Source organism: Alligator mississippiensis, chromosome 4 (assembly GCF_030867095.1).
Source record: "Alligator mississippiensis isolate rAllMis1 chromosome 4, rAllMis1, whole genome shotgun sequence".
NCBI lineage: Eukaryota > Metazoa > Chordata > Crocodylia > Alligatoridae > Alligator > Alligator mississippiensis.
The window spans coordinates 89,526,370-89,548,095 of NC_081827.1; the positions used below are offsets into that span (position 1 = coordinate 89,526,370).

General features: G+C 42.3%; 2 protein-coding genes across 4 annotated transcripts in view; both read left to right on the forward strand.

Moving 5' to 3' along the window:
* The window catches only part of GUCY2C (guanylate cyclase 2C), a 67,047-nt gene extending 52,283 nt beyond the window's left edge, over positions 1-14,764 (forward strand). For all 3 annotated transcript variants that reach the window (XM_019480967.2, XM_019480966.2, XM_019480968.2), the window contains 7 exons: positions 1,089-1,247; positions 7,652-7,844; positions 8,482-8,656; positions 9,688-9,786; positions 10,846-10,940; positions 11,381-11,457; positions 13,807-14,764. In XM_019480967.2, coding sequence (XP_019336512.1) covers positions 1,089-1,247; positions 7,652-7,844; positions 8,482-8,656; positions 9,688-9,786; positions 10,846-10,940; positions 11,381-11,457; positions 13,807-13,978 — 970 coding nt within the window. In that variant the 3' untranslated portion in view covers positions 13,979-14,764. The remainder of the gene's footprint in view (positions 1-1,088; positions 1,248-7,651; positions 7,845-8,481; positions 8,657-9,687; positions 9,787-10,845; positions 10,941-11,380; positions 11,458-13,806) is intronic.
* Positions 14,765-19,240: 4,476 nt separating this feature from the next.
* PLBD1 (phospholipase B domain containing 1) overlaps positions 19,241-21,726 on the forward strand; it is a 43,858-nt gene continuing 41,372 nt past the window's right edge. The window contains exon 1 of the mRNA XM_059726253.1: positions 19,241-19,367. Coding sequence (XP_059582236.1) covers positions 19,283-19,367 — 85 coding nt within the window. The 5' untranslated portion in view covers positions 19,241-19,282. The remainder of the gene's footprint in view (positions 19,368-21,726) is intronic.

Sequence of the window (21,726 nt, forward strand, 5' to 3'; positions counted from 1 at the left end):
TAGTTAGAGGATTCAGCTTACATGAGTTTATACAATCATTAAATTTGGTAATATAAACAATCCTACTTGAACATTCTGCCCTTTTACCTGGCGAGTGTAGGGTTGTTCCTAACTGGTCCACTTTTTAGTGTTTTGGGACATTTAAAAAGGTAAATTAAATAAAAAGTGGGCTTTCAGACACTTCCCATGGTAAACTGTTACCCTTTTTTTATTCTTCTTCCTACAAATCCATTTGTTCCCTGATCAATTTCTGCTGCCCACCTCCAGCTTTATTTTTTCTGATAATGTGGTTCTGAAGTGGAGCACAATGTTCCAGATGAGGTCAAACTAGAGCAGTGTAGGAGAACTACATTCACCTCCACAGACATGGGGGAGCAGAGATCACATATTCCGCAACTGGAGGCAGCTTTACCAAAGGGGAGGTCATCCTGTGGAAGGCCAGAGGTGGTTTCACTGTCATTATAAATAGAGGTTTTGATGGAAGAAAGACAACTGTAAAATCTAGCCAGATCTCTTTTAAGAATCTGAATGCCAGAATCTTTCAGACAGTCTGAGCCTATCTACTCAGCCTGCAGTGAAACAGAGCTATCACTGCTTTGTGCTACTGTACCTCTGCTCCTGGCTGACATTCATCTGATAGGAGGCTCCAGGTTTAGTTGCACCAGTGGAATCCAATGAATGAATCTGACCCAGAGCCTTGTTACTGCTCTGTTGATGCCATCAAACATTTGCAAATTGTTCTGGCATTTTTTATTTTATAGTCAATATCAAATATATCTAATTGCTGCCTTCTATCAGCTGTCCCTCCCTCTTAGGAATCTGGCTAGTTGAGTTACTCTTTCCCAGCATATATTTGTGTTGCAGGTTATTTTGGGTAACCTGGAATTGAATACATTAGCAAGATCAAGTCATTTGGGGGTGCTGGGAAATTACAAATGTGGGGGACCAATATGGGCCACAGGTCTTCAAGACTGAACATAAACTCTTTACTAGTAAGCATTGGGAAACTTTGGGAACTAGATGCTGAAATAATCTTCTATTATTTATTTTTGTCTTTATCTCCATCTTTTCCCCTCCACTGTTTCCAGTAACTACCATAGCCAGACCAATGAAAGCTACATGGATACTTTAATCCGACGCCTACAGCTATACTCCCGGAACCTGGAGCACTTGGTGGAGGAGAGAACAGAGCTATACAAGGCAGAGCGGGATAGAGCAGATAAGCTTAACTTCATGCTGCTCCCAGGGTGAGTGCTGACCAGGGATAGGTACTAAATATTACGGGTGTGCGAAGCAGGCACTATTAGATTTGGATTTGGCCTAAATCGGGGACAGTCATTTGATTTGTTGATTTGGATCACTGTCCCTGATTTGATTTGGCTGAATCCGAACTGAAGATTCGATGCTGATTTGGAGAATCAGTGATTTGGACATAGACACAGCTTTAAAAGTTTTTTCTACATACCTTGAGGTACCAGCATGGCTTGTGAACACTGTGATGTTGGGGCACATGGAGCATCCCACAGGAGTGCGGGGGCCCTCCATGTGCTTGGTGGCGAACCCGGAAGTGGACTGGAAGTACTTCTGGTCCACTCCCGGGTCTGCCGGGGAATGCACAGGGGGGCCCCCTACGTCCCCCAGCTCAGAGATTGGCTGTGGGGGGACCTTGGGTGCCCCCCCAGACCCAGGAGGTACCAGTCGTCTAGCTAGGGGGGTGCAGGGGGACCCCCCTGCGCACTCCCTGGCAGATGCTAATGTGGGCTAGAAGTGCTTCTGGTCCACTTCTGGGTTTGCTGCCAAATGCTCTGGGGACCCCCCCGTACTTCTGCGGGACACTCCATGCGCCCCAGCATCGCAGTGTTCATGAGCCGCCTGCTACCTAGAGGTATGTAGAAAAATCATTTAAAGCTGTGTCTATGTCCAAATTGCCGATTCTTTCCAAATCTCTCTGAATTGACTCAGAGGGTTCCAATTCGATTCGGAGAGATTAAAGGGTACTTTGATTCGATTCGGATTCAGAGATTCAGCCACCGAATCAGGCTGAATCTCTGCCTAATCAAATCAGGGACCAAAGCTTTGCCCAGCCCTACTGAACATTAATTGTGAGGCCCAGTTATGGATCTTACTCATTGTGGGAGGCTTGACACTCACAGACTATCAAGGCACAAATAGCACTTGCTTCATAGACTAAATGATAACACTTCACAGCATTTGCCTCCATAGAGTCAAGTCAGAGACAATGGATCAACTTATTCTGTCATTGATAAGCAGGTGAATAAGGGTATAATTTAGCCCTTTTCATTTTTTCATTACCTATGATTTATGTTTTCACCTTTCAGACATGCCATAAAATTCAGGCCATGGACCTTTCTGCTAATTAGAGATCCCATGTCTTTATAGTTACTGACAATTTTCTTAGTTGGGACACTTTTGTCCCTTCAGGGTTTTTGTTATAAAGGACTAGTTGAACGATGTTTTTCCTGTAGACATAACATTAATGGCCAAGTGAAACTTTGCTCATTTGGATTTTTTTTTATTCACAGCTGTTAGGACTGTATTGCCTAAGCATTTTTCTGCAATTTCCCCTTCTTATTAGACCACTGTGGTTTATAGATGACTTGCAAGAGATTAAGCAAGTGGGGTTACTGACTGCTCCCCCATTTATGGAGGAAGTTGTGTGGTGAATTATATTAATTGTGACATTAAGGATTCTTACAGTTTTGTGGCTGGCAAAGTAGGAGGAACAGTAAGATTTGCCTGTTGGAAGCTGGGGTGTGGCTGAGTGCTAGTTGTCTATGCTTTGCATAGATAAAATAAGATTGAGGTTAAGTTAGTGGGTTGAGGGAAACTATCAAAAGCACTTGCAAAGATTATTTCCAATCGTCAGATGGAGGGAAGGCCATGTTTGTACTTTTGTGGTTTTTTTGGACTGAAGCCTATTCCTGGATGCAGAGGCTTTAGTCTTAGGCAAAACTCATCCTGGTGAGATGAATGGCATAATTACTTTTAGCTGCAAGTAGACCTTGCTACTCAGGTTCATGCCCCTGTTATCTTCAGAACAATTAATTTAAATATAAGTAAAAATGGTCTTCAAAACACTAAGTTTTGATTTTTTCATGAGGGCTCCCAGGGATTTGAATGTGGGTCTGGTGATATTAAATTTATAAATTAAAGTAACTATGTAAACATAACTAAACAGCACTGTTCATGCGAGTAGGGTCCCAGCCTCAGTGTATGTAATAGATGTTGTTAAAACAGCTGCTGTATCCTGATCAAGAAAAGAAATCATTTAAATAGTAGAGAAAGTTATCCTGATATTAACAGTGTATGAAGTACTTTGGGATCCTTCAGGATGAATAGCTCTAGAAAAATACAAAATGATTGCCCTATCTTTCTTTGTATGAGAAGATTAAAGCCTACTTCCACCCCATCTCTTTATTAATTCTTTCATTTATCCTGCTCAAACAAAGGCAAATGTAGGGGATTCCCAGACCCTCTGTACCTCTTTTGACTGCTGGACGTTTGAGAACAGTGGATAACATAGAGAGAAACCATGGATTCTTTATACAAAATGAGTCTCAGACTTTCAGCAGTTTGTCAGCTGCCCAGGAGTTGCTTTGATCCACCATACAGGTCATAAGATTCAGTTAGGCAGAGTACTTAAGCACATGGTTAAAATTAAACTGAAGGCAACCTGCTAAATCAGTCTTGACTAGGAAATACAGACAGGAGGTTAAAGCTAGGTTGATCTATATTTAAAGCGTAGTGATTTTGAGTAAAGGGGGGGTGGAATTAGGGAGACATTGTAAAATATCTTTAGATATCTGCAAATTGTGTTTGGGTGAAAAAGGCTGGCACTGCGGTAAGGGCTTCCTGATTCATCTGATTTGTAATGTTGGGTCTGTAAGTACTATTTAAATGTGTCTCACAATAGTTGAGCATTTTCACGTTTGTGGTGTACTGCTCTGGCCCATAATGTTAAAGGACTTATTTGATTGTTAATCAATTTAAGAGGTTTGTTTGCCTGGAACTGGCTAAACCAGTCCTCTTTTATGCATCAGTCACATCTGGAAGACATACAGATGGATGCCACAGAGGGATCTGTAAGTGCAGTGTGGGCACAGAAAAAGCTAAAAAACTTGCCAATAGCTTGCTCACTCAGAGAGTCCCAGAGTTCATGCAGTCATTATAAATGCTAGTAGATGGACAGCAGGGATGGTTGCTGGGGGAGGGGGCTCGGGGGGTATAGCCACTTCAAAATTCACCTTAGCTCCCCCTGTAGTGACCCCTCCCAGCACCACCCCTGTCCAAGCCCCCTGCGTCTCTCCCAGGCCACTACCACCCACCCCGTGTAGCTGAGCCTGCCCTGCTCCCACCCACAGCTTGCAGAGGCACAGTGCTCCTGACCCAGCACAGCCCAATCTGCTTGTATACAGTATATATTTTTATTCTTCTTTTGTAGATAACATAGATAAAACACATCTCAGTAGGTATTGTTAAAAAAGCCGAATAAGAAATATTGGCCAGAAGATGTATAGTACAGACCCCCCCCCCCTGCCAATTTTTTGTCTAGCCCACCTCAGCCCCCCCCTACCAGGAAGAGGATGGTGATGCCCCTGATGGATAGACGGATTTAAAGCTAGCTTCCTGGAATAAAGTCTATGGGAGAAGAGGGAGCAAATGTTTCACAAACAGAAATAATATTTACTTTTGTGCCCATTTTTTCAGATATTCAGTTCCCTGACACAAGCAGGAGAACAGTCCATTTGACTTTGTGCTTTATAACTTTTTAGCTTTTCCATCTCTTAGGATCTTAAAGGGTCTAATACAGTTTACAAAGGATAGCTATAGGAATCAGTTCATCTTCCCCAGAAGTGTGACTACCTCTGTAGTAGCATAGAGCAGCAGTTTCAACAGCAGATATACCCATTAGGAAATGGGCAATGCCAGAAGATCATTGCTAACTGAAAAAGGAAAACAATTAAGGGAGGCAAAATATAATTAGTTTAATTGCTCCATAACCAGGACACCAGGCCAAACACCTCCTATCCAAAGTAAGATATTTGGAGAAAGTGTACATGTTCATGTATGTGTGTGCATGTGCAAAGAGCACTGAAAACTGGGTTCTGTCAAGTGCATAGGCAGACTGGACATAAACTGAGGAAAACAAATCTTTTCCTCATCAATGCACACGACTCCCAAGCCTTACATGGCAGTCTTTTGAGGAGTCTGACTTCTTGAATCCAGCATTGTCTTTAATTTTTCTCATTTATGGATAGGGTGGCCTAAGCGATGCAAGTGATTTAAGAAGTCTAGCATTTTCATCCCAAAGAGGTTAAGATCTAAATGAGAGCTCAGAATTCTAGTGACAGAAGTTACATTTTAGAGACAATCCCTTACTTAGAAGACTACAGAAGTTGGGTATTGGGAGATGGTTCCTCAGTTAAGGTAGGTAGAGAGAGAGAAAGAGTTTGCAGAGGATGCCTACTGCTTCACAATTAAAATGTGTTGTTTAGCTCTTCTCATTCATTGTATGCCTGCATTTATTAAATCCAATGATCACTACAAAAACCTCAATGGATCTTAAAGCCAGACATGCTGGTGTCAGGGGTATAATGTATATGACACTCCAAGTGCCCTTGTATTGCAAGAAGGGTGGGTGCAGTGCCAGGGCCAGGAACCCAGGGTCATAGCCAGAGTCTGGAGATTGTGGCTGAGCCTTAGCCCAGATATTAAAGATATGGTAGGCCAGTGTTAGGAAGCCAGAGCAGGTCAGGAACAAGCCAAGGTCAGAAAGCCAGAATCAAACAACAGAAAGCTATTTTAGGTTTGAGAACCAGAATCAGGAAGCTACAGATCATGCCATAATAAGGCCCGAGAGTCACAGTCAGGATCAAGCCAAGGCTTAGAAGCCAGAATGAATACTAAGAGCTCAGGAAAAGGGAACAAGAGCTGGGATCAGAGTTCAGGCAAAGGTGCATCATGGGAGTCTACAAGCTCACCAAGAAAAGGGTGCCAAAATACAAAGAAAGGGCACCAAAATACAAATTCACCTAGGGTGCCATTTTCCCTAAGGCTGCCTTGCTGAGCTGGAAGATGACTCATCACGTTTTTGGACTGTCACCAAAATCTTGGTTTGTTTACTTGTCCACTGATGTGCTGTTTTTGTCCCATTCTTGGTCAGGGGTGTCAGATATGTGGTTCACAGGCTGGATGTGGCCCACAGAACTGCATCTTCCAACTAGCAGCCTTGATGGGGGGACCTTCCTGTAGCTGTAGCCAAGTGCCTGGGTGAGAGCGGGGCACTGCAGACCCTGTAGCACTGTGGGAAGAAGTCTGGTTTGTTAGTGTGATTTGTTCCCACTGTGGCAGCTAAGTGTCTTAGATGCTGAAGTTCTTTCCTCCAGGTTCCAGACTGGAAAAGAGGAGGGGGGTGTCCATGGGCTCAATTTGGCCCAAGAGGCTGGTCCTGCACCACTCATTTATCCTGTGGACCAATTCCACACCACTCATCTGGCCCATAGGGCCAGACAAGTTTGATGCTGCAGTTCTAGGTATTTGCAGCCTACATGTCTCCCCTTTCCTTCCTTTTCTCATTTGCCAATGCAAATAGGTCGGGCTTTATCTCTCTAATTAAAGATGCTTCCTTTTGTTGGCATAAAAAGTGTGTGGACCACTTTTGTGTGTGCCATATAGGAAAAACAACATGTATGGTTTCTTTCCTAAGTTTTGAAGATATATTTTTGAAAATATGGAGTTTATATTTTCAATGTTTGTCAGATGAAGTCCATTTTGAAGTCTGGACCTTCATGCGTCTAAGTGGTCAGGGTATTGGTTTTATGTTTTATCCTAATTAAAATTTGTTTTAAAAGTGATCGGTGATGGGGAACTGGTTCATAACTGAGCTTTTAGGAAAAATTCTGTACCTGTATCTACAGGAGGTCAGAAAAGATGAGCATAGTCGTTCCTTTTGGCTATGGGGGTCTATGAATCTCTTATTGTCTCAGAAGACAAGGAGCAGCTCATCTTGCGGCAATTGAATTTTCCAGGTCCTTTTCATCCCCAGAAGGCCTGATTAACCCTACGTCTCTCCTGTCCTATAGTCTTCATGAAGAAGAATTTAATTCCTTTGAATAAATATCAGGTGTCATGATAACTAATCTTCCTTTCATGATACTCAGAACATAGTGATATTACTTCTAACAATCATAGTGAGAAAATATTCATATCAGGCTACAATTAATTTTTCCATTGGAAGAAATAAAAAAATACCATGTCCTTAACTCATTGAGAAAAAAAGTGTGGCTAATGGCTTGAGCACAGAACTGGGAATCAAACTCCTGAATTCTAATTTTAATTTTGACACCATCTTCCTCTCTATGGCCTGTGACGTGCCTTTGTTCTTCACTAATTCACATAGCTTTGGTAAGATTTCCTTAATTAATGTAATGAACTAATATTGGTTGAGTGCTTCAAGCTCCCTGGATAAAAGTAATTTTAGAAATATAAATTATTATACTGTACTAATTTTCAGTGAATCATTTGGCATATCATCTCCACTAAGCAGTGATGCTGTTAGTGTTTGTGTGAAAAAAAATCCTCTCAAGCAAAAGGCATATTTATCTGTGTTTCCCCTTTCCCTGTCACATAGGCCAGTGGTAAAATCTTTGAAGGAGACTGGTGGAGTAGAGCCAGAACTGTTTGAAGAAGTCACCATCTACTTCAGTGACATTGTCGGCTTCACAACTCTCTGTAAATACAGCACCCCTATGGAGGTGGTAGATATGCTGAATGATATCTACAAGAACTTTGACCACATTCTTGACCATCATGATGTTTACAAGGTGGGAAGAGCCTCAATTTAATTTAAATAAACATCAGGGAACACAGCAGTCACAGACAGCATGATAGAGTTAGGGGCTTGGCAAGAAGTCTCATCACCAGTTCTCTAAGTAAAGGCAAAGGGGAGAAATGGAGGCCAAGATTACTTTTCCCTAGTGTGTTTTACATAGCTTTCCATAATTAGTTTTCTGTAACAAGGGGTGAGTCTACATGAGACACTACTGCAGTGATTCCTGTGCATTTATTTAGTACTTGTATAATCAAGTTCTAAATAAATACACAGTAACTGGAGTTACTATGCAGTAGCTCTGGCAAACGTCTTTTAAGTGATGCTACTGCGCAGTAGCCTAATAATACTGCACAGTAGTGTATTAGCACTGTTAGTGCTGTGATGTGCTACTGTACAGTATTATTTGGCTACTGTACAGTGTCTTGTGTACACTTGCCCAAGTAGTCAAAGATGTGCTACCTAGAACACTGTGCACAGTTATGAACATATTGGTACCAGTAAGATCTGCGGTTTGGGGAGAATTAGCCAGAGAAGACATTTACAGGATGACCTAATAAGTCTTTTCCATCTCTGATTTACCTGAGTCTTTCAGTGATTGGTAACAATGACTTCCAACTCTGTTTCCACAGGTAGAGACTATTGGCGATGCCTACATGGTGGTGAGTGGCTTACCAAAGAGGAATGGCAATCGCCACGCAGTGGACATCTCCATGATGGCACTGGATATCCTTAGCTTCATGGGAACCTTTGAACTGAGACACCTACCAGGCTTGCCTGTTTGGATTCGTATTGGGATTCACTCTGGTAATGGGTGGTAGCATATAATTAGACAGAAAGTGAACAAGGGTTTTTAGTGCTCATGCTTCATAAATGATAGTCTTTGTGGACTGTGGGATAGCACGGTGCACAGCTGGTTATGTGCGTTGTGGGCTGACTTTCTGCGAAGACCATTGTTGGAAGGATGGGAGCCAGCTTTAATAAACCATTGGCTTGCTTTCAGATAGTGCAATCACCTCATTTTGCAGTTTAGGATGGAGTTAAGCAAACCAACCCTCGATAGTTCCTCATGTGGTTGAGTCAAGGACATTTTGTACTCAACTGAGCTATTAGAAAATACTCCCTTCCTTACAAGAGGGAAAATTAGATACATTTAAACACACTTGTCCAAACACTGTAGAACAGGCTAATATTAAGTACTTTGTTAGAGGCAAATCTTCTGAACAAGCTTCATTTGGGAATGCATTTTTAATTAATGATTGAAATGGATTAGACTCAAATTGGGGCTGTGGATAACTTAAAGATCTCAAGTATCTGGGGAAATTTTTTCTTTATATTTTGGTGGTTTGAGAGCCAGTAATTCGTTAAGGGTCCACAGTCCAAGGAAGGGATAAAACAACTCAATTAACCTAACCACAGAGAAGGCCTTAGGGACATCACCACTAGGCCCTCCATTATGAAATATTAAATTTTCTGTCCGCCGTACTTCTAAAATTAATATTTACTAGGTAAGCTTTTTTACTGGTACAGAAATTTATTAAATACAGTTAATTCTGTGAATCTCTACCAGCCTTTGTTGTGCTCAGATTGTATCTAACAAGCTGAATTGAGACAGGCTTGGTCCGTTCTTGGGTGTAAGAAGTGATGTAGATAGTACTCACAGTCAGGACTGAATCTAGTGCCATAGTATGGTGTTGGACATGCTCTGCTGAAAGAAGTGCCATCTCTGAGATGTGACCTTAAGAGAACTTCCATTGTGAGGATGGAAGCACATTAGTTCCTGAGTTTCAGGTTTCAGTCTTTCTGCCTTCTTTCCCTTCCCTTTCCCCCATTTTCAGGTCCATGTGCTGCTGGTGTGGTTGGGATTAAGATGCCACGTTACTGTCTGTTTGGAGACACAGTGAACACAGCTTCACGGATGGAATCTACGGGTTTACGTAAGAACTGAAGTTCACCTCTAATTTAGCAGTAGGCTGGTTTGTACTGAGAGCCAGTGGCCGCATCTACATGAGACATAAACAAGTACTAAATGACTGTGCAGTAACCTAAGTGCCGATGAACATCTTTTTTGTGACACTGCTGCACAGTAGCGGTACATCACAGTTGTTGCCATGCAACGCTACTGTGCAGTAGTATTGGGCTACTGCGCAGTCAGCATTCCTTCTCCAGCTGAGAAGAATTTTATCATTACATTATAGCAGTTTAAAGATAGAAAAGACCTATCAGTTCATACTGTCTGTTCTTTTAGCTTGGCCTTAGATAATGTATGACTTCCTTGTACCTGCTTTCTAATTGATGGAGGGTGTAAGTGGCTGGTTGCTCAAAGAGTTCCTGGGGAAAAGATTATTTTAATTTAATTAAAATAATCATTTTATGTTAAATGAGATTTATGCAAATGCATTTATTTCTAATGACAGCAGGGTGCATAGTTGACTTCATTACTTTTATTATTCAAGCTGAATATATAAATATTTCACAGTCTAATAATTTACAAGTGGAGAATGATACTACATGGGATGATCCTGCCTCAGGCAGGGGGTTGGACTAGATGACCTTTGGAGGTCTCTTCTAGCCCTACTTCTCTATGATTTGAACTTCACCATTAAGAACTTCAATTCTGAAAGCCAACCTACACTTTTTTACTTTTTGCTCAGTGTCTCCTCATTATTGCTAGTTATACTCCATGATCCTTTTCCCTTCTTGATGTTTATACCCTGCAAATACTTTTATCATCTCTATTTTAGGCCTTTGGTTTTTTTCACTTACTTTTATTTAATTGCTTTGCTCTATCCCCAGATATCACACTGCTATGGTTTAATAGCATTTTTAGTATAGAAATAGACTATTAAGTTTCTTACCATTTTACCCACAGAATTTGTCTGAAGGCATCAGGGCCAATTAGAAAAGCTGCTGCCCTTGCATAGACTTACACAGGCGATGTACATGATTTTGCATTAAGCTTCTGAGCTGAGCATGTGCTGTTTGTTTATTTCTAGCTTTACGGATTCACGTAAGTGGTTCCACTATTGCCATCTTGAAGAGGACAGACTGCCAGTTCCAGTATGAAGAGAGAGGAGAGACTTATCTAAAGGTAACAAACACCTCATACATTCCTCCACAACCAACCACACCCACACAGAAACAAAACCTACCTGAAAGGCATTTTATCTCCGAGAGCATTACCTATCTTATTAGACTAATGCGAGGTGAGCAAGAGAGACCTATCTGAAGTCACAAGCCCTGAGATAATGAAGACATTCCTCTTCAGTGAAAGAGCAATGAACAGGACTGTTGATAGAGAAGCCAAGTCTGTTATTCATTTGCTCATCTTTGTTTTGATATAAATATTTATTTCAGTTTATAAATCTTGGTAGACGTATGCTCTGAGTGCTCGTTCCCTAAAGCAAGCAAAGACAATACAACAGTCATAAAGTATAGTATAAAATAAATAAATCACATACATTAGCAATCAAATCCTTAAACTGTGCTAGTCTGATCCCTAAACTATTTTTCTTTTCTCCATCATATTAGGGCAGAGGAACGGAGATTACCTATTGGCTGACGGGTGTGGAAGATGGGAAGTATAATCTTCCAACTCCCCCTTCTGTGTAAGATGCTCTTTATACAGTATATGGGGAGAAAGGAAGCCTTTTCACTGTATCTTTCACCATTCCCCTTAAACTTTTAGCTCATTATATTACATGGTATAACTTGAGCGCAGATAATGGACACAGATTAGCAATGATTTATGGACACGTGCAAATATTCATGATAGGATTAATTCTGGGATTCCTCATCTACTTAGGGATGTATATGGTCAAGTTCTTTATGGGATGTGGGCCTTGGATATGAAACATTCACTGAAGACACATAAGGAAAGGGGTTGAGATTCACTGTGTACCAAGGGTCAGTTAAAAAAAAAAAAGATATTTCCCCCCCCCACCTACTTTGGATCCAAAAGGAAATGCTAATTACAATAGGAAGTCCAGATTTTCTCTTTTTTCTGTATGATTTTATCTGTTGTGAAATAGTTAACAACATTAACATTTAACCCAACAATGCTAAGGCCCCAGACAGATGTTAAAAAGAAAGCACGATGCATGATAGGATCTGATATGCAATCCCAATAAGCATACCTTTTGCTATGCCACACATCTGTGGGAAGAAGTGTGATTGTTGGGATCATATATCACATCCCATCACATCATAATACTGGTGTAGGGAGACCCTGGGTGTACCCTCATGGCTGGGAGCTTTGAACAGTGCTGGAGCTCCAAACTGGGGTGGGATACCGTGCACTTTGGTGGGGAGCTCTGTCAGCTGATCAGGTCTCCCAGCTAAGGAAGCTCACTGTGCACCTCCAGCTGGGACTCTGTATCAGCTGACCAGTGCTCCCAGTCTCTGGAATACATGGGAGTGCGCTCCTGACAGGGCCAGATTAACTCTTTAGTGGGCCCTCGGCAAACAAACTCGTGGGCCCCTACTTAATACTGTATATTTATATTACTTTTGTCACTCAATAATTATAATGTGTAAAATAAGCACAACTGAGCCCCTTCTTCACTTAAGGCCCTGGGCATGTGCCTAGTTTGCCTATGCATTCTTTCAGCCCTGGCTCCGGAGGCTGGGAACACTGGCCACACATTCATTTAAAGGCATGATAGGAACCAACAACAAAGTTATTGCACATATTTTGTGTAATACCTTTGTCACTTATTCCTGGTTTTATCACACACTGTTTAATGACTGCATGTGTGGCCAGGTCATCACTTAAAACATGATTAATCTGTTAATCAAGTTTTAAGTGTGATGTGCTTTGGAAGGCTAAGCTTCAGTCAACGCCCAACTGAAGTTTGCATGTCTTAGTTATTGTTTCAGGTGATCTGTAGAGTTAGGTAGGCTTTTAGTTACATCTCATCCTCATTTAGAAGGTTACTTTAATAAATATAAGGTTTAGAGACTACATTTTCTCTGCTCATCTATTCATACCCACCTCAAGCAGGAAGGACTTACTCTTGAAGGGTTTTCTCTAGAACAGAGACCAGTGAGTTTTCTGGCTAGCAAAGAATCCCATGGATTCTCTACCATTTGCCTATGAGCTGAGCAAGAGACACTGCTAGCTTCTTTATTATATTTCTGTTTTAACTACTGTGCTTTTAAAACCTAAATACAGTTAAAAAAATAGACTAGAGAGAGGCAGGATTAGGCTTGGGCACTTTGCCGGGGGGGTTGTATTTTGAAGGTACCCCTCAGATCTATTCTATTGCTATCTGTAATGTTTTTGCCTTAGCACACAGATATATTATAGGTGTAATACATATTTTATATGTATAGCATATACATACAGTTTATTATAATTTTGTATTTTGTATACATATACTTCTATATTTATCCTCTGTGGAAAAAAAAGGGTGGCAACCCTAATGTTCAATATCTCTATTATTAAAGGCGAGCTGTAGCTCAATATTGCAAATGCTTGAAACTGGAAATTAACATAAAATCAGCATTTATCTAAGTTAGATATACACCCAGTTAAGGTTTTTCTCTTTTTTTCCATTCCAAGATAATTCACAGGCTCTGTGAACGGGAGACATTAGCTCATATTATTGGGAAGCAAGGTTTTTTGTGTTTTTTGTGGGGAAAAAGCTATCCCAATTACACAGTTGGTCCAATAAAAGATATCACCAGTAAACACTGGCTTCTCATACTTTCTGTGGACCCTCATGCGTATAACAGCACTCCAACCCTATTACATATTATTGAGAAGAATTTAAAGTAAATTCTGAATTGTATTTCCATATCTACCTAGAATTGATTCTGATCATACCCTACAACAGTAATGTCAATGGCTTCAGGAAATAGTGCAATACAATTGTCAGAAAAATGCTTTGGAGCCAAGGATTATAGCAGCTGTGTTGGAGGAGTCATTGAAATCTTTCTCTTCCTCCTATTTTTAGGGAGAATCAGCAGCGGCTGCAAGCTGACTTGGCAAAGATGATTACAGTGTGTCTACAAAGACAAGAGGAAGGATTCCAAGCACATGAGCCTGCACGTGTAACCAGCTACCGAAAAGGCACCCTAGAGTACCTGCAACTGGCCACCACAGAAAACTCCAGCACCTACCTGTAAAACTGGGCCATGAGTATGACTCAGAAAAATCCAGCAATCTGGTGAAAGACCTTACATATGTGCCGGAGTTTTGCATTTTTTGGAGCGAGTTGGCAGAAGAAAAGATTGGTATCTCTGGGCGTGTTCTCTACCATTGGCCCTTTCTTTAGTGACTCTGACACACCTATTGCCATGGTGCTAAAATATAGCTGTGTCCATCCGAGCAGCATCAGCCCAATCATCCTACAGCTCCATCGTGACTGGGGAGAAGTGAAAATAACCATTTTTGAGAGAGAAAGATATTTTTGTCATTTTTTTAAAATGTGATAAGCTGTTCAATAACCTAGTTCATAAAGTCTTTATAATTCAGTCTTAATTTATCACAGTTTTAAACTTGGTGTTTAATTTGTAATTTTTATTTGGAAATAATATTTTTAATATATTTGAAAATAATTTTTAATATGTATGTAGATACAGTCTTAATTTTCAAAACGTTTCTTTTATATTTTCCTCACAGTATATTTATGAGAGTTTGCATCAAGTCTAATTAACCTAGCTCAAGCGATAGGAAATAACTTTAGTTCTCATGAGAGATTACTGGTATTCCAAAGTTTGGATGGTTTCTAAAGCTTGTCAATATGTTTTGTGTTTATAAAATGAAGCTGGAGAGCCTGCAAGAATAGACTTTCAGGAAATGTATCCATTTCACCTTGGCCACAAAACTAGAAGTTAAAATAGCAGCAAAGCAGAAGTTAAAACAAAGCAAAAAAAACCTTAAATGTATTTAATAAATCTCAGTAAATTTTATTTCAGCTGTGAAAATTCACCCAGAAGTTGAACAGTGCTTAGATTGTATCTAAATTGGCTTAACCTTTCACTAACGTCAATACTTTGAATTAATCATACATTTTAACAAGGAGCTAAAGTACAGAGTAATAAAAGAAAACTGGCATCTAACTGAAAAATTAATTATTAGCAAGCAAATTTTTGCCGAATGCCTTTCTTTGCTGCAGTGGCTTTCAAATTGTAGTTCATGTACAGCAAGTTGTAGGTGGACCATTGGGCTGCTTCTGTCACTGGTGAATATCCAGTCAGCACTATAGTCAAACAGCAAACTTTCTGCTGTAGTTATTGTACAATCCAGTATTTTCCAACAGCATTTTTTCCTAAGCAAACTTTCCTAAAAGGAAAGTCAGTCCCCAGCTCAACTTTGTGTTTTTCTTGATCACATATTTTTTGTGGAAAATCCAACTAAGCTTTCAACCCTGCCCCTGAAACCCCCAAATTGAAAGAAAACAGAGCTAAAGTGCAAAGATTCAAAGAAGTATAAAATCAGTAGGGACTGCAGGCATCAAGGAAATGGCTTAACCTATGTAAAGTCCCTACACTTAGGAGCAGGAAGTAAAGACCATAGAACAGCATGGTGTGTGTAAGCAATCGGCTATAGGTATCAGATCAACTAAACTGATTTAATATTGGACTCAGATTAACATTTTAAAATGACTTTTCCTCCCTGGGTTATAATGGTTGAGCTGCTACTGGAAGAGGCTAGATTCTGGTGATAATGAAAAAACAGGGCAATTAATTCACAGATGGTTTGTCTTAAAGGCTAGAAATGTTGCTAAATTAAGTGGATCAGCTGTGCTATTTCCACTGTCCACTTCATTGGACGAAATGTGCTGTCTTTTGTTCCCGCTCTCTTAATGGTGTAGGACAAGGACTGAGGTGTTCGCCCCACTTTCTACATTTATGGATAGGCAGTCTGACCTTCTCTGGAGCACCTGCCTGGGGTGGCTGGAGAGAAGCAGCAGCTCAGGTTGCTCCTACTCTCCCACCACAGAGCTAACAGGTGTCTGCTGCAAAAAGTGGCAGAGTCTATTACTTGCTTTTGTTGTGTCACTGATTTTCCTTTGATGTGGCATGACGAAGGGTAATGACATCTATATGCTAACAAACTTGTCATAAAAGGTTTTATGGCAGCAGACACGAGACATCAGTTGATACCCATTTCCACCCAAAAAGTGATCTGCAACTTGCTGGGAGGTGGTGCAGGGGGAGCCGGGAAGAGGGAGAAACTTTTGCTTTACACTTTTGCTTCTCTTTTTGGTAGGTTAGTCTAAGCAAGCTGACCAAAGTGCAGCTCCCTGCTGTAACTCATGGTGCTTCACACAAAGCAACATGAGTTACAGCACTACCAGGGCTGGTGCTGTCTGTGTGATGGGAGGGAGAGAAGGGAACGTTTGCCCAGCTTGTGCTGGAGGGGGTACAGGTGGATTGGAGCTCCCCCCTGCCTCAGGGGGGAGCTCCAATCCATCCCACCCTTCCCAAGCACAGGTTGGGCAAACCCCAGCCCAGAGCTCCATCCCCTCCTTTCTCCCCCTCCCATCGTGCTGCCAGCATTGCGGACAGGGATGGCTGCATCAGCCCAGCCCCGATCAGACAGAAGTTAATGAAGGTGCTCCACTTCGGAGAGCCTTCATCTGAACCCTCATGTAATGAGGGTTAATTTGTTGTGCGATTGGGCACTTTTTAAGTGCTCTGCAGCTGTGCTCTTCTGTCAGGGGATGGCTATAGAGTGCTTTCAAGGGGCTGATCATGTGACAAATGTCACTTCCGTCAGCACCCTAAGTGGCTGAGTGAAGGGATATTCTCCCATTGGTGCACTAGTGTATTATTAATATTTTTCCTTTTTGAATTGGGTCTTTTTAGAACTTGACATTTACAAAATATGTATGAATGCAGCATATCTGCTATCTCTGTCATCACATTGCTGCATTCTCACATATCTGCACACCCTGAATGTCCAATCATTCAGGAAGTGAAGCATGGCAAATCTGGTGTAATATGCTGCCATATTATAAAGTTGGTATCTCCATATGGGGCCAGATGAGTGGCATAGTCATATTCTGCTGAATAGAGTTTCTCTAGTCAATAGCAATGGATTTTGCTTTTGGAGATGAACACCAGGGTTCCTTCCCTGGTTTCACGTTCAATTTAGTGCAGAGCCCTTATCTGTACCAGCCAATTAATTACATTTACGATCTTAATCTGCAGGTCTCAGTAGATCTCTCCATCCCTGCAATTTTAGGATTGGACTAATTTCTGAGGATCTCCTTCGATTTAAATAGCTCCACCAGCAATAAATTAGTCTGCATGTCTCCTGTATCCATAAATCTGGTCACGTGCATTTCTCTTCCACTAGATGTCATGGCAAATTCATATTCGTTAACCTTCACTTAAAATTTGTACCTTACTTCCAATTTCATTTTGTCTAGCTCCAGAATCTACCCATTGGATTTTATTATAGCTTTGTCTGCTTTATAAAACCAGCATCTCCTGTTGGAAATCTCTCCTGATGATATTCCAACTATAGCTCTCTCCTGCTTGTTTTAAATACAAAGTTCCAGATCCAGTATTCAAAAATTCTGAGCAAGATGTAGGTTTGCCCTCCAAATGGAGGGAGTTTTGGTTGTACCTTGCCATGCTCATTTGAAGTCACCTTACAAAATACAGTCTCCGTTAAGACTTGTAAATAGGTGGACACAAATCTTTCCAAACACAGAGCTGTTTTTGATCAGAGCAAGAGTCTTGTATCTGTGGTTATTGGACAGCTACATTCTCTCTCACAATTTTTGTACATCTACACTCCCTGCTCACTTCAGCACTGCTTTTCAGTGTTCCTTATCCTTTTGTGCCTGTGACTGCAATTCCTGGCCATGTGCAACTTTGGGCATAAACACTCTGTATGATATTACACATCTCCATGGATAGTAAATGATAGTCTGTTCTGGTGTTACATAACTCTACAGTTAATTGTTTTTTAAGAACAGATCTTAAAAAACACAGTGGTGCAGAGACCTTTTAGATGCAGTGTCTTGCTGATAAGAAACAAACAATATATTCTGCAACTAGTCCAACACTATGGGACCTTTCCATGGAGAAGCTGGGAACAGTCAGGAGCCCAAAGGATTGATTCACATTTGAAATGGTTTTCTTGTTAATAGAGTTCCAGTAAGTTCTTGTGCCACAAACTGAGAGGAATGGTGAAAGAGGTGTTGAAAGTAAAGATTAGGTAGGTTTATAGGATACTTTAGCTCCACGCAAACAGAAGTTTGAAGTTTAACAGAATTCTTTTCCAGTGACAAACAGATGTAAATACCAGGAGATGCCCAGTCCTGAGCGCAGTGGTACCCAAACAAACAGGCCTATTTGGCATCTGAAGAAATGTGGGCATGGGCCCACACAGAAATGGCTAGTTCCCTCTGTCATTAGAGAGGGTTACTAAGTATGCAGCAACAGAGGTTTTGGGACAACTAATGTAAAAACAGACAGGAGTGAGGGTCACGGGTTCATAACAAGAGCTTCAAGGGGGTGGGCACCAAGCAGAGCACACCAGCCAGCACCAAATGCCCTTTGAATGAGTCCAAGAAACCAGCAGATGCTGCCCAGTAACACTCTGCTGGGAGATGTGAACAGATAAGAGACAGGAAGATGGCCCCAGTCACCAGGGGTCCAGCCAAAGCCTCCCCAGCCAGAGGGGAAGAAGGGACTAATGTTAGGTCATGCCCAAGGGCACTGTTTTGTATCTGTGGTGACAGTGGTTTGGCAAAGAGTTTGGATGCTAGATTGTGTAGGATGGTTTGGAGAGAGATGGTCCTGCCTCAGGCAGGGGGTTGAACTAGACGTGATCTCTGGAGGTCTCTGCCAGCTCTGCTTCTCTTCTAGGATGCCATGGTGCCTGTCCACGAAACGGCATAGCAATAGCCTGAGCCCTTGCAGTGCCCAGAGGGCCCCCTACATGGACAACTGAAGGCCGACCTCAAAACAACAGGTGCAGCCCTCAAGAGCCGGCGGCTGAACCAACTCCAGCGGCCCCCCAACCTCAGCCGGTTTGGAGGGGAAGCATCCCCAAGCCCAGAAGAGGGAGCGGAGGAAGGAAAAGGAGAGCAATCCCAGCCTAGGCTCTACTCGCCCCCGAGGAAAGACCTGCTGGGGCGGGGGGTGTGTGTGACTCTCAAGTCACCTCCGGAGCCCTCCGTGCGCTGCGCAAGAGCTCAGCCCCCAGCTGGGGCGTCCCGGGGCAGGGGGCAGCTGAGGCCAGCCCGCCTCAGCCCCACGCGGGGAGCCCCGGGGTGCGGGGCCATTGTGACATGGGCAGGCAGCGCCGGCCAGGCCCCCCGGCGGCGGGCCGCCCGCTCCCTCCCTCCCTCCCTCCCTCAGCGGGGAGCCGGGAGGGGCGTGAGCTGAGCCGGGCCGGGCCGGGCGGGACCTGCCCCGAGCGCCGGGGAAACTTCCCAGCGCCCCGCAGAGGCGGTGAGGAGCGGCATGGCCCGGCTGCGTGGCGGCGCCCGCGGCTGCTGCTGGCGGCTGCTGCTGCTGCTGGCGGCGGCGGCGGCGGGGACCCGCGCAGGTGAGAGCGGGCGGCGGGGCCGGGCCGGGCCGGGCGGGGCGGGGGCTGCTCTCGGGCGCGGGGCCGGTGCGGAGCGGCTCGTCCCGGCCAGTCCCACAGCGCGGCCGGCGCGCGTCCAGCCCGACCCGGTTACTCTGTCAGGTGCGCGCACACGTGTGCACACAGACTCACAGAAAACCAGGGAGCAGGGAGGTCATCTAGTGCAAAGCGGGACCAGCCCCAAGCACATCCCAGCCACGGCTTTGTCCAGCTGGGTCTTAGCAACCCATGGGCATGCACATGTACACACATAGAAACACATACACCCCCTACAGAGATGTCTGTACACACATACATACAGTGCTGGACTATGCCATGCTGAAGCCCTAAGCGATGTCCACTTTAAGAGGCCCCATACGGTGAAAATAATCATTAAATAAATGCATTATTATTTCTGCACAAATGTATGAACTCAGTATGAATAATAACTGTGGAACCATATATATATATATATATATATATATATATATATATATATATATATTTATTTGTCATTTGAAAACAAAAATGTCCATTTTCCCCTTATATAGAGGCCCCTCATATTGTGCAGCCCTAAACTGTAGTTTAAGTAGCTTTAGCCTAAATCCAGCATTGCACACCCCCCCTTGTATATACACATACATATGTATACACACACACACACACTCACATATATATAAGGGGGGTGTATAGATGCATACACAGACACACACAGACAGAATGTACCGCAGGGGTCAGCAATGTTTTTGGGCATCCACATCTTAAAGGCATACACACACATTTTATATCTTATATACATCCATATATATACATATATGCACATCTGTATATACACATGTACACATGCACATACAGACATGTACACACAGAGGGCACAAGCTTGTGCTAGCTAGCTAGCCATCTACTTCTGTCAGTCTGTAAGGTGCAAATCTACCTTGCCTTTTACTTGACTTCAGACTAACATGGTGACCTATTTCTAACTTTATTCCAACCATGCAATTGGTTCAATACAAGATCACTCCTCAAAAATCCTTGCCTCTTGCAGTTTAAAAATATACAGACAGAAAGGAAATTGTATTGAGCTATAATAATAATAATTATTGAGCCGTTATAATAATAATTATAACTGCTATGCACAGTATAGAGTAGGGAATAGACAGGGAATATTATAGTTAAGGATTAATATTTCACTTTGAACATATAAGCTTTTAGCAGGTTTCAAATAGTAAGTTTAAGAGGAGACAAAGTTTTCTTATAAGAAGGGTGTATAATAGGCACTGTGCTTTTAGTATCAGAAGTGAAGCAGATGTTAAAGATGACCTGGTGTTATGTGCCGGTAGGGCAGTTGTTCCAACCTCTTTGGACTCATGGCACCCCTTGTTAGACTCAAGACTTTCCTCCATAACTTTTGTAAATTGAGTGGCTCCAGTTTCAAAAACTAATTTACATATTACAGTACTTACCTCCTTGAAGATGGATCCGGCACTGTGACTGGGGGATTGGTCAGCCAGGGGCATACCTGAGCCTGCACTTTTTGCTGCTTATCGTCTCACCTACTGGCAGCTTTGTTGAATCTGGCAGCACCCTGGTTGAGAATCACTGCTGTAGATAAACTTATTGCCATCCTGGTGCCTTTCTGGTAATTAATGGTAGCATACTAGCTAAGATTTAATAAAATACATTTCCTTTCTGTGTTATAAGCAACACTCGGAGACAGGTCTTTTTCATTTTATATTTGCATAGTGAGGTATTTTCAGCCAAATTTATTAAGTTAATATTAGGTTAAAAGTTATGACTGAGACTACTATAACACTTTCAAGCTTAATGTTTGACTACTGTGGGGTTTTTGCTTCCTGCATTTAGATCTTTATTCTCCTGCCTCTGTGACTTCAGAACTGCAGTTCAGATGTAACTGTTCACATGCCTTTATGGCACATTTCTAGTGACCCTATTATTTTCTATAGATTTGATGCTTAAAGTTCAATTTTCCATCTGTTCTATCTGAGAGATCTTACAGATACGTATTAAAGCATTTGTTCCTATCTGTTAGCACATAGACAAGATGATCCACAGGATGTGGGGCCATCTCTTTTATCTCAAAAGGAAGCCTGAAGCCTCGTGATGACAACAAGGATTTTCCAGCAATTGGAAAGATGGGGAAAAGAGAAACTAGGAAAGAATGCAAGTTGGAAAGAAACAAAAAGGAGAGGAGGGAAGGAGGGATGGAAAGCAGCATCAGGGAATGAGAGTGACATTGGCAGTGGCGGCTTTGTGGTGGAGAGGAGAATGAGAAAGTTCTGGCAAGTAGATAATCAGATAGGAAATATTGTCCAGAGTTTCT